Source organism: Ambystoma mexicanum, chromosome 6q (assembly GCF_040938575.1).
Source record: "Ambystoma mexicanum isolate Mex_15411 chromosome 6q, UKY_AmexF1_1, whole genome shotgun sequence".
Lineage (NCBI taxonomy): Eukaryota > Metazoa > Chordata > Amphibia > Caudata > Ambystomatidae > Ambystoma > Ambystoma mexicanum.
Genome location: NC_090937.1, coordinates 631,445,157 through 631,458,659, shown reverse-complemented (window position 1 = coordinate 631,458,659; position 13,503 = coordinate 631,445,157). Strand labels below are relative to the sequence as shown.

Below are 13,503 nucleotides of genomic sequence, written 5' to 3'. Positions count from 1 at the left end.
ACTTCTCAATTCAAGTGAAATCCTTTCTTTTGAGCTGAGATATTGTCAGGCTTTGATCCTCTCTTTTTGTCATGCACACCACAAACGCCTGGACCAATTTGGGGAGAAAACCGGTGCAGGCCTTCTGCCAGTGTATGATGTATCTGCTTTGGGTTACTGTTCCTATGGCCAAGTGCCTGGCCCAGTCTGGGGCTTCGATTTGTAACAGGGAATGCTTGTGCGAGAATTGGCAAACGCTAACCACACCCATCAACTGTCCAGGATCACAATGTGGGCCAGAAACATATCCAGCGACTTCCTGACACAACACAACGAATGTTAAACTAATGTTAACATAGAATGATCATATTCATTATGTCTCGCATTTTCCATTTCACGCATAACATTATGGAAAACGGTTTGATTATTACTGGTCTTGTTGAATTAAACAATGAAGCACACAACTATTTCTGACTGGCTAACCTTAAGATATGTCTATTGCAAACCGCATAGGGTCCAGAAGCTTGGCATGTGAGGGACTGCACACTAAGGGCCTGATTCATGGACTTTTTAGCACTGTGGAAAGTGACTTTTCAAAGGTGAAAAGTGACTTTGCACTGCCAACAAACACCCTGATTCATGGAACAGGGCAACGTGTCTTTCTGACATGCTAAGTGCCTTTTTGATGTGCAAAGTCACTTTGCACTGCAAAACGACACTTTGCACGGTTCCATGAATCAGGGTGTTTGTGTGCAGTGCACAGTCACTTTGCACCATTGAAAAGTCACTTTGCTTCGTGCAAAAAAATACAAGAATCAGGCCCTTGATGTATAAAATACAAAGGGCGTGATTTGTGGTAATATTTGCATGGATCAAAGTAACTTTGCATGGCTGAAAAGTGACTTTGCTCTGCCGACACAAATCCTGATTCATGGAACTGTGTAAAGTGTATTTTTACAGTGCAAAGTCATTTCTTTGCACTGTAAAAATACACTTTGCACAGTTCCATGAATCAGGTTTAGTGTCGGCAGTACAAAGTCGCTTTCAAGCGTGCAAAGAATTCCATGAATCGGGCCCACGGACTCTAAAAGGAATGGAATTATTATTACCACAGGGAGGAAGTGACGCGGTGCTGCCTGCGGAAAGTATCGAGATTTTTCCATGTGTTGCTTTTGTGACCATTGTAAATTTAGACTGCTAAAGTCGTAGATCTTTCTAGTGCCTGTCCTTAAACCCGAGAGCAGGTTGGTCCCTCTTTTGATTTATGATGTTTTGTCAGCTGCATTTTGCTTCATCTCCGAGGGGAGATGTCTCGGCTCATCCTGCTGTATGGAATTATGAAGACGGATCACTCCCCGTCATTAGCGTGAGCAGTGAGATGTAACCCCTGTCCATTAATGATGATCAGGTTTCACTGTCCGAGAGCCATATACCTTGGCTATTTGATGCGCTTTGCCTGCCCTACTAGTGAACCCGGAACATCCTCTGGTGCCTGCTGGATGTCCATACTCCAGTCTTATTTCTTGTAAAGATGGCCGTCTTGTAAAGATGGCCGTTCCACGATTTCATGGAGTGGAAACTGCTAGATCCATTCTGGAAGCACATCCACCAGGATGTTCTACCGCTCATGTTCAGTGCGTCAGCGCAACAGTGTACTGCTGGTACTGTTGCAGACAAAGAACCCATGCAAGCAAAGCCTGTTTAATGGCAAGGCAATGTTAAGCAGCTGTTAAGGGTGCCACCACTAGAGGGCACTAGATTAGGAATCACACCAAAGGTCTTTCAAACAACACATATGCCCTAATTCGCGAAAAAGTAGGGGTTTTACAACATCGGAAATTTTACTTTTCCTGGGGTGACAAGGACATGCAGATATCTGAGTCTGCGTGCAGTCGCTTCCATTAGAGGTTTCCAATTGCCAAACAGTGGCAGTGGATGATAGATGGGCACAGCGCTTTGTTCTCAGTAATGCAGCCAATCGGGAAGACTTCAGAAGCATCTCTTTGTGTTGCAATTTGAGATTGATCTCCGTATTTGGTCTGTGTGATTAATTGTCAAACTTTCAAAGAAGGGGAAGACTGACTATCCCAACTGTAGAAAGACAACATACATATTTGCAAATGCAGGTGTCAGCCTTAAAGACAGGCATGTGCTTAATAGATGAAGCTTTGATACATTTGAAATGTTCTGCTCCTTATGAGAGAGCAGAGCAGTCATGTTTTAAAATAACATCTAAAAGGCGATTAGACAGGAAGTGCAGATAGCAAGGAAGGCCGGAAGGTTGATCCTTAACTGAGGGGCGTGCACTTAGAAGGACGACCTTACGGTCCTGTTTCCTAAATTTAGACACGATAAACAGTAACAAGCATTACAGTCGGTGCAATCGTGTGAGATACAATGTCACAGCAAGGGATTCAACCATGACATCTTCAACAGTAAGCCAGAGCTGAACCTGCAAGATGGAGTGGGAAAAACGCTGGTCTATTCTTCAGAGATGACTCAAGCTCTTGTGCAACTGTAAGTAAGACGTGTCCCACACAGAGTCATGATGGGTAGTCAGTGCAGACCCTTCAGGTTGGAAGAATAAGTCTAGATTGGCTCTAGCCTGACAGAAGCTTGGAGATTGTACCATCTGTGACCTGCTTCCCGCGAATGTAGCGGGACAATCTTGGGTAATATCATGGAGGCAGTGGTGGAGGTTTATGAAATGAAGTAGTCGAACTATGTTCCCTACTGGCCTGCCCCAATCCCCTCAAACCCCATCACCACGCCCCTTCCCACGTACAGTACAAAACCCCGGACACATGTGTCTGCTGCAGAAGGGAACGTTCAGTGCAGTGCACTGACAGGGCAAGTTTCAACCTCTTCCTACACTTTTATTTTAAAAACAAAACCATTCCGGAATGGTTTCTTTTTAATACAAAAAGTATAGGAACAGTAAAACTTAATTTAAAAAAGTAGGGGAGCACCGCTCCCAACCGCTGCCACCCACATCGACCGCTGCAAGTAGGAGAAAAGGCAGAATATTTTGAATAGTTTCAAGCTTCTAACAGCTGGAGCTGACAACAAAGTTAATTTGAGGAATCGGATATTAGGATTTCTGCAGTTTTAAAGATTACTATTCACAGTGGAAGAGTGGCACAGCAGAATGCCCAAGTGGGGGCACTGATTGCAGATACATTTGCCCTAGAAGAAATCACAAACCATTGCCCAGCAAAACCTCAGCGATCCGCCTCTGACATTGGTCTCTCGTTCAGCCCTTAATGATCAAACACAGAAGTGGCTGAGTATTGCCTTTCCCAATTCAGCCAGAGGAGAATTTGAGTATTGCAATCTCAGACGGAGAACCTTTAGCAGAAGGAGTGAAGAGCCTGCAGTAGTGGCTGGGCACAGACCTTGAATAGCACCATGGGGGTGCGATGGTCCCTATGCCACATCACAAGAGATGGTGTGAAAGCTGAAGAGGAACATGGCAAGCAGGAACACTTCAGGGAAGTCAACTCTCAAAATATGAATATCAACAAAAATAACGAGCACGTTCATTGGCATGAGACGTGCAGGATAGCCAATCAGGTTCTTCAGAATGCCTTTCATAGTTATTGTCTGAAATCTCTCTAAGGTCACAGTTCAATCAAAGCTATGATACATGAGTACAGGAGTAAGTGCTGAACAGGGGAACACGCCCACAGGGAAGGGGGGCAGGTGGTAAAGCTGGCACATCCTTTTGCCAATATCATTGTCAAGCATGGGACCAGTCAAAACCCAACCCATGTATTGCTCCTCAGACTTCCTATCTGACTGTATAGGTAAGTAAGTAATGAGGTCTTGCGTAGTGCCATTCTCTCTGTTGGTGGCCTTGCTTAGTGAGGCCCTGTAAGAAGACGGGTACGCCGTGAGCGGGAAAGAGGGAGAAACTGGTGAGGAACCTGTGGTCTTTATGGATCCAGTTCAGAAGTACCTGGTTGCTGAGTGCTGCTCTAGTCCTATTTGTTTGGGTGACTCCGGGATTTTTTTTTAATCCTCAGTCCAGATCCCAAGTTTGGAGAGTGCTTTAGATTTGGGTTAACGGCTGATGTGGGGAGGGGGAGGTCAAAAGAAGAAAAGGTCATGAAAGTTCAATTCATTTTGTTGTGGTAACACACAGGCCTGAACAGCTGTATGCAGGGATTTGTTTGTGTGGTTTAAGGTAGTAAGGAATGCATAGGTAACTTTTTAGTTGTAGGCGTGAGGGAAGTACAATGATTGGTACAAGCAGGGGCATGTATGCATTGCTCACCCCATAATATTGTGGGTGGCAATTAATGTAGTCCAAATACTTAATGGTGAAACAGTTGATCCAAGGCATACAGGGATGCTAAGGAACACATAGTGGAGACAATACTTAGGGCCTCATCATGAGTCTGGCGGTAACCCTTAAATGCGGCGGTAGCGCTATTACCGCAACATTTAAGGGTCCGCCAGATCATGGCCTGGGTGGATTTCACCCCGGCTATGAGCTGGGGGGAAATCTGCGGCAAATTTGCAGATTTTTGGTGCTATTACCGCCGGCGGGAAATCCGCCGGCAGTAATAGTGCAAATTTTCCCCATTGGGCCCAATGGGGAATAAGGAATTCCCGAATGGGCCCAATGGGGAATGGGCACTAACCATTCCGCAAAACCCGTGACCCGGCGCTAACAGCGCCGGGGGGTTTGGCGGTAGGGCTAATAGTGCTGGCGGTAGTAGCGCCGGCATTACTGCCCAACTCGTGATGAGGCTCCTAGTCTAGGACAAGCAAATATTACAGTGGGGCAACAAATACTCTAGGTCATAAAGTTATCTAGGACATGAAGGATCAGAGTACAGTGGGGAAACAATCAGGTGCAGACCAATTGATGCAGCATATTATATTAAATATCAAGATACATACTGGAACAACATTGAATGTAGGGCAGAACAATTCATCCAGGATATCAAAGATCAAGAAAAACAGGTGTGCAACAATTAATCTGGGGAAATCAGTGAATACAGTAGGGCAACAATGAATCTAGCAAATCCAGGATCAGAATGCAGACTGTGGTCTGGCTCCATACATCGAAATAACTTGCATCATTGTCAGCTCCACATTTAATAATAATTTACAATTGATATAGTCATATTATTAGGACAATATGGCAAACATATTAGGATTGGCTATGAAAAAGCAATATCTTATCTATACTAGCTACTCTCTATCAATGCTGGCGATTTCTGGGATATTCTAGTGATTCTGTCTGTAGTTGTTTATCATCTTTGTGCAATACATCAGGTGTGTGTCTCAAGAAATGATGGCTGCAGTATGTTGGCGAGCAACGTTTGTGCTGCATCCTGCAGACAGCGCATAACCATACAGACCCCCTAATCTACCAAGGAGCCGTGCTTGCAGGAGAAGGATCAGGCATTGATACCCACAGCTACACTGATTTAGGGCTTGGGTCTGAACTTCACCCATGTGGGGTCAAGGCTTGCATTGCAAATGGATGACCTCAACGGGCCTGGCTCTTGCAATGCAGTTTTTACACCAGTATTTCAGGGGTGAAAATATAAAAGAGGGAAATTGGCTTTTCCCTACACCTGGTCTACACTAGGGGCAGCTCAGAAATAGAGAAAAGAGCTGCAGAGACAGTGGGCCTTGTTCATGGAACTATTAGCACAGTGCATAGTCACTGCCAACAAACACCTGATTCACAGAGCGGTGCAAAGTGTATATTTGCAGTGCAAAGTGACTTTGCACCACTTTTGCACCAGAGAAAAGTCACTTTGCACCTTGTTAAAAGTTCCATGAATCGTGCCCAGTGCATCCTGGAACACATCCCTCGGTGATTAACGGGTGGACTTGTCATCTCACAACATCACTGAGATATGGAGATTGTGGTTGCGGGCAAGGCGGTCCTGTGCAAAAACACTTGCACAGGCAGTTTTATATTTGGGAATACGCCTTAACATGAATTGGCCCCATTTATTTTTATAATTCAAAGTATGCTATGATTACATCCACTTTAACGTTGCAATAGTGCCTGGTGATTCACAAAGCGTTTTTCAATGGGATTTTGCCATCGAAAACCACTTTGTGAATAAGACCCATTGGGCGTGAATTGCAAACACACTTTACAATGGTGCCATTCCATTCTAAAACGCTTTTGTAAATCAGGCCTGTAGTCTATACTTCCCAGCTTTTCTAGCAGGTGCCTGTTCAGAGTTAGAACGAAGGAGCCCCATTTGAGGAATGTTCATTTCCCCCCCAGAAGCAAATGGTACTTTTGCAAAAGTAAAAAAAAGGTAACATTTAGAACAACACACTTTTTTGGGTGATGAAACCGAAAAATCTAACTCTCAAACTAGCCCAGACTTATCCATTAATGGCTTTAGACGGGGAGAGAGATTATTGTATCAAAAGTAAGACACACAGACCTTGCATTATACGATACCCAGACAGTCCACCTATCACTGGAAGATGCATGCGGTGTGCATCTAGAGGCAAACACGTGTGCAAACCTTCACAAGAAACAATGTTTCGATAAAGGACAAACACGACTAAACTCTCTTCTACCTACCAGGCAGGAGACATGACAATGACCAAGGCAGCCTCTCCACCATATTCATGCAGTTTATGTTCCTCATCTCTGTCTGTACTCCTCCCTTCCCCTCCAGGATGCCTACGCACAGGGGTCTGGGTGTTACACAAATGCAATAAATAAATAAATAAATAAAGTGTTGCTGACACTGAACAATAATTGCAATACATTTTATAGAAGCATTACACAAAAAGTCTTCATGGATTTAGAAGTTAATTCAGACTGTCGCAAATGCCAACATCATAACGACATCTTTACCTTCAATCATTGACGGTTGAACAAATAAATAGATTTATTATATTGTGCTTCATGCCGGACGGACTCGAGCCGCTAAGCGCAGTACCGGAACGCAGTTGCGCACCCATGCTGCTCAGTGTAGTCATGTTTACAAGAGCAGAGCATTGCCCCTGGGATATCCTTCACGGCTTGCTTGCATTGTTTGTGCTGCTAAAGCCATTCCACACCACATCCTGCAAGCCTTGCTTCGCACTTCTCTCTGCACATTCCGCCCCATACATCTAATGATATTGCTGCCCAGGTTTCACCTATTGCATGCGCCAAGGCCAGTCCTTTCTTAAACACCACAAATCCTGCCCACAGGCAAGCACTGTTGAGTTGGTGAAGTTGACTGGTCCAGGATCCCTGCAAAGTATCGTGTAGAAGAAAAGAAAGGCAGCACATAATCTTGGAATTGTTGTAGTTATTATAAGAGTTCAAAGGATTGTAGATATGTTACAACTAAATGTCTTGTGACTTATGGAAAGACACATTCAAAAGAAATCCAAGTTCACACTTTATCTTTTGAAAAATAGATGCCTTTTCTCATAAAATGGAAGGAAGACATTAATCTGGCTCTGCCTTCCCTATTAGTTTTTTCAGTGTATATTATGTCAACATATTTCCAATTAACAGCACCACTATCGAATGTAACAGCCTTCATATGTGATGAAGTCTGGCTTAAAGATGTCCATGGTATTTAGGGTTGTCTGTCTAATTACTCAGCAAAAGCTTAGTGCGCTGAGTGATTGGCCATAGGCTTTCAGCTAACAAATCGGGATCCCTGCAGAAACGACTCAGCCCTTCTCCCTGCCAGGATCAATTACAGGAGCACTGCAAAGACAGGAAATACACAAACCTGCTTTCTCGCACCTTGCACTCATCTAATTATGTGGTCTGGCTTTTATTATTATATAAAATCGCACAGGTATTTCAAGCGGATTTATGCAAGCCTTTGTCCACACAATCAAACACAGAACCTTCCATGTGTGACTCTTATTGACACAACAATGGGGCTTGTTACGAGCATTGCAGAATGGTAAGAAAGTGACAGCACCAGAACTGCCCACATGTTTACTGCACGGCCATAACGTGAGTGTGGCAGTAATGTGCAGGAGATAACCTCAGCACTTGTAATAAGTTAGCCGGTCCGGATTTAACGGTGCCGGTAAAACCGTAACGGCTCCGTTTCCGGACCTGCTAACTACGAGTTCTGCAGCTGGTGGTGTTACACCCGCCAGGTCTGACCTGTTGGGCGTGACGCCACCGGCCGCAGACGGACGTGGAAACACCAGCACCATTACCGCATGGTGCCGGTGCTTCCATGGCCCCACTTCACGGGAATGGGGAGTAACGGAATGTCAACTACGGAATTACCAGACCACCGGGGCTGTACTGCCCTGGTAGTTCCGGCAATTCCAGAGCCGGTAATTCATTCCATGTCCGGCAGCAACCTGCCAGTTTTTCCAGCTCGGTTACCACTGGACTTGGAATGAAGCCCATCTTCTCCACATTAGCACCCAAAGCTGGAGAATGTACTGCAGTGGAATGAACACTCCTGGCAATCCCTCCAAAACCCACAAGATGTCCCAGGGTCTCAGGAAATGGGGATTAATACCACCATCAGGCCACTTGTAAGTAGATATTGCCCAATTACACGTGGACATAACAGTAAAGGGTGTTGGTGGTAATTATTGTTACTGTTGTAATGAGACCCAATATCTACTTTAGGTAAGACTGACATTATGTATAACAGTTCAAAGATCAATCTTTGATCTGACTATCATGCAATATTTTCTCCACTTAATGTAATGTTTCTTGTATCGGACATCGACAGGAGAAAATCTCTTCTAAAATTGGAAGTTATGTTTGAGGAAAAAAAAGCATGAAAAACGTTGTTCATTTGAAATCCTTTTTGCAGAGTGATATTACAATTGTGGGTTTCAATATTTCTGTTAATCTGGCCATTATCATTAATGTGTCAGCATATTTGATAATCCTCTGCTGGGAAAATGGTGTCATTTGTTTGAATGATTTACAGGTTTAAAAATAATAATGTTATATCAGTATTTGAATACCAACAAGGATCTCATTCGTCTCATTTTCACTAATTGAATATTGATTGACATCTCAGTAATTGAATATTGATTGACTTGCCTTGCCCGCCACAGGTAAAACGTGTGAATCTGCAATCAACTATTGTGAAAGCAATCCATGCTTCAATGGAGGATCCTGTCAAAGTGGAATGGATGGATATTACTGCCACTGTCCATTTGGTAAGTTTAAGGTAGAAGCTGTTAGTGCGATTGGGATCTAACATTTACAAACATGGGGTCGTTTTTAACAAAAGGTTTACAATGTTCATTATACTTTTTTGTAATTAAGAAAGCAATAACATGTGGGAAAGTTAACAGGGACCCTCTACTTTTTTGTGACTGATATGTTAGCAATAAAGATCAAAAGACATATTCTGTCCTTGAACTACACTGTATCTCCTTACAGAATAAACATGTTCCATACTAACATATATTTTAATTATTGTGTTGAAGCCTTGTTTGCAATGCAAGCAGGCTTATCATCAACGCCTACAGGACTCATGGGGAAGAAAAGTAACTTATTTTTGCACACTCTGTGTGTCCTGGTGAGGGAAGATATCTGGAAGCTCTTTGCAGAAAGGAGATATTGGTATCGGTCCTATAATTTAGGGAATCAGATTCAAGCCGATCTAAACAATGGTAGTTAGAAACGGATCAAACAATGTCATTGTTTTGAAGATGGATCTCACAATGATTTGAAATGGTTTAACTGCAAGTCAAACTGTGCTCATAGATGTGAGTATTTCCTGGTTTGAGTCAGCTCAAATAAACCTATTTGCTAATGCTGCATTCTTGGATAATGGCCTGAAGGCAATTATGAAATGGGGCCATCATGTTCTGCTTTGAGCCATTCTTTTGCAGAGAGACCGAACCAAGGACTTGTGTGCCTTCTTTGAAGACACACTTTCTCAAAATCCCCACCCTGTTTAAAAACTGCACTTTATATTTATAGTTAAATGTGTTTTTCTTTTAGGAAAAACTGTTTATGTTTTTGGATTAAGTGTGGTTGAATGTACTTTAATAGAAAGAAAAGAGATAGCGGTACTGGTTCATTGGGCCTCTTTCTGAATTCACTGCCACGGTCCTTTGATCCTGTTGGACTCTGCGTGCGTACATTATTATGAACTTATTCCTGGTTTCTGCTAGAAGGTAGTGGATGTCGGGTTTATGTCTTAGCAATTGTTCATCATTTGAGCAAAGTCTGGTTTCTAGGTTCTTTGCAGCCTGTATGTGGCTGAGTGGTTTAGAAGTTACAGTCATCTAATTGTCCCATGGCCAACAACCTTGACAGTGTTACCCGATGGTTAATTTCTAACAATGGGAGAATCTAGACAAGCATGGACAGCTGGAGGTTCTTGCCTTTGGTTATTGGTTCTGTGCAAGAATGTAACAAGAGATGTGTGTCAATTAACGTTCACAAAGTTTTCAATGTCTGAGATGGGACATGAGGTATGTCCATGCAACATTCTCCACAATGGCACTTCTTACTCCCATTATATCTCTGTTATTCATTCGCTCTTTAGAATACAGTAATATTGAAAATAAATCATACACTGTCTTACATTCAGTAGTCTGCTGAGAGTGCATTCATTTGCAGGCTTCGATTTCTGTTGGCATTTGAACCTTTAATGCACAACTGCATCTATGTCAAATATACAGTTACAAACAGAGAAATACAGTAAGAGTCCCTGCATAATAACATGATGAACATCAACTGTATTGTATTGTTTATTTATATAGCGCCTATAAACAGGAGAGTGTTTCAAAGTGCTGAAGGAGGGTGGGAACAAGGGGAAAAAACAACAATGCTTTCTCAATACGTTATGCTTTAAAATATGCACATTTGTGCACATTATGCAAGTAGGTAAATTCATTCCAGTGAGTACTAAAGTAAGCAGCACATGCATATAAATATATAAATGTCTGGAGATGTGAAAGTAGGATTACACTTTTGAGCCAAGTCACACATGCCAGAGCACTACCTAATAGCCACCACTGGAAGTTCACCTCCAATTCAGAGCTACATCAGCAAGGAACTGTGCGTTTGAAAATTAGATCAAATGCAGGTCGTGTGCTCCAGGAAATTGCCTTCGCCTTGCACGGCAGTGCTACGGGATACATAGCTTCATCAACCCAAGATGGACAAGTATCAAGGCTGCCATACAACTACATGCCTGGCTTCACCCTTAGGGGAGTTTAAAATAAAATATTGAAAAACCCCTTACACCTGAAATGTGAAAGTAGAGTAATACATTTGAGCCAAGTCACACCATGCCATATCACCACCTAGTAACCAGCGCTGGATGCCCATCTCCAGTTCAGAGCCACATCAGAAAGGCATTGTGGGTTTGCAAATTGGCACAGGAAATTGCCTTTGCCTTACAGGGCAGTGCTACTTCATACAGAACTGCACCTATTAAGGCTGCCAGACAACTACATACCTGGTGTGGCATGTCAGAAGGAGGACTCAAACCAGACGACATGGTGTCAAGAGGCTTTGTTTAACTTAAAAATAAAATGCCTTTCTAGCCCTATTTCTAAAATGGAGTTCCCTTCCTATCAAAACTGTGAAAAAGGTGATTGTCAATATTTAAAGCAAAAAAGATAGTCCTCAGCTCAAAACCTATCTACTAAACTGGCCCTACCACTTAGAATAGTATAAAAGAAAAGCTAGGCAGAGTTCCCTGTACTGAGAGTGATTTCACCCGTTCTTTCTTGGGCTTCCCAGGAGCCTCCCCTGGTCCTGAGTTCAATAAATGTCTGTAAAAAATTTAATTATTTTTAACAAGGCTTGGCAGTCTCTCAAAGTTCCAAAGTTTCTCCTTAAGTTCCATAAAGAAAGTCTCATGCCCCTTAAACAACATAATGTCTCAATTTATTTAAGTGGAGGGATATTTCCCTGATCCCTCTTCACAACTTGTAATAACCTTTCACCACTTGGTTCACGTCTTGGGAGTCTCTGTCCTCCACTGGCATTTGTTCTTCACTGTGCTTATTAGACCTCCCTAACCCCTTTGGATTCCACTGTCCCAATGTCTCACTTATCTCTCTAGGGTATTGGCAGCCCCTCTCATTATGTGGCTTGCTTAGCTCTTGGGAGCCTCTCAGCTGTCTGGTGTATTACAAATTTCGTGTTTCCTAGGCTCCAATAACCCCTCTGTTCCTTCATTCCTTCTGGGTCTCTCTGAACGCAAAGGGGTTTATGGCGACTCTTCCTGCCTCCCCATTACTTTGCTCCTTTCTCTGCCTCTCTCTGCCCTGGACAACCCAGATACCTTCTGTTCTGTTAAGTTTGATCCAGTGAGGCCAATTCTCTCTTATATTGGTGGTGTTTCCCGACGGCTTGCAGGTTTTGCAGTCTGGATATGAGCAGGGTTTTTCTTCTGCTCATTTCCGGGCCACTCTGATCTTGGGATCTCTTGCTGAGAGCAGAGGATTTGCTTGTATCTCAAATCCTGGATTCGGTGGCTGTTTGTAGGCACTGGGCTCACCACCATCTCTGCGTGGCCACACCTCCATGTAAGGCTTGCCTTGAGCTGCCTTTGCCTCTCTGACTCTGCACTCTCCCGTGTCTGGTCAGTGGTGTCTTGCCTGAGCGTCACCCTCTACCCATTGCACAGCCATTTTTGAGGTGCAACGGGCCTGACTTGCTTGCCTCTGCATAATGCTTCTCCTCCTCCATTCAATAGTGATTGTGCCTATATTCTTGCTCCATGACCAAAAGGGGGCATGTTGTTTATGCTCAGCAGTCAAGCCCACAGAAAGACCAGCATTGTCTTGAGCCAAACATCCAAAGGCACTTCAATATTATCTTAAGTCCCACAGTTGAATATACCATTGGTTTCTGGAATTTCCATGTATGCCAATAATGCTTTACTTATAGGGAGTTCCCCAAGACAATAAGAGTCCTTGTCCCCTTGTGTGGAGTCACTCCTAATGAGGTCCCACTTGTCCAAACCCAGAGGGAGGGCTTTGCTTAGTGGGCTCATTTTTCTGTCCTCAAAGGGGGTGTCACACCTCAGGGAAAAAGGGATGAACCCCTTCGGACTCATCACACTGGTGTCACCCTTATTAAGGATCAACAGTGCCATACAGTCTTGACAGCCTTGTGGATGGAGCATAGGGGCATGTTTACAAAACACCAACACACTTATGGTGGGTTAAAAAAAGGCTGTAAAAAAGTTTTGACCTGAAATGTGAAAGTAAGATAATACATTTAAAGAGGAAACAAACATATAACAACTAGCTGGCTCTATATAAAGCTGAGGTCTTACAGAAGGAATCTGAACATATGCTTGCAGCTCTCACCAAAAAACATGTGAGAAGTATTTGGCAAATGCTTAAGGAGGCGGGTGCACTACACACAATTTCTGTGGCAAATGCTGTATCAGAAGAAGCATGGATAGCCTTCATTGAAAAATTATTTTATTCAGTTGGTGGTTTGAAGGATTTAACGACTTTCAAAATTAATCCTGTTGGCTGATTCCACGGGACTATCTAGATGTGGAATTGCTCATAAAGAAAGCCATCATAAGAGCATGTGAGTTCCTGGGATCATGG

The 13,503-nt window shown here is 43.3% G+C and overlaps 1 protein-coding gene across 1 annotated transcript in view; it reads left to right on the top strand.

Moving 5' to 3' along the window:
* FAT4 (FAT atypical cadherin 4) overlaps positions 1–13,503 on the top strand; it is a 438,908-nt gene that overhangs the window by 394,048 nt on the left and 31,357 nt on the right. The window contains exon 10 of the mRNA XM_069631121.1: positions 9,019–9,123. Coding sequence (XP_069487222.1) covers positions 9,019–9,123 — 105 coding nt within the window. The remainder of the gene's footprint in view (positions 1–9,018; positions 9,124–13,503) is intronic.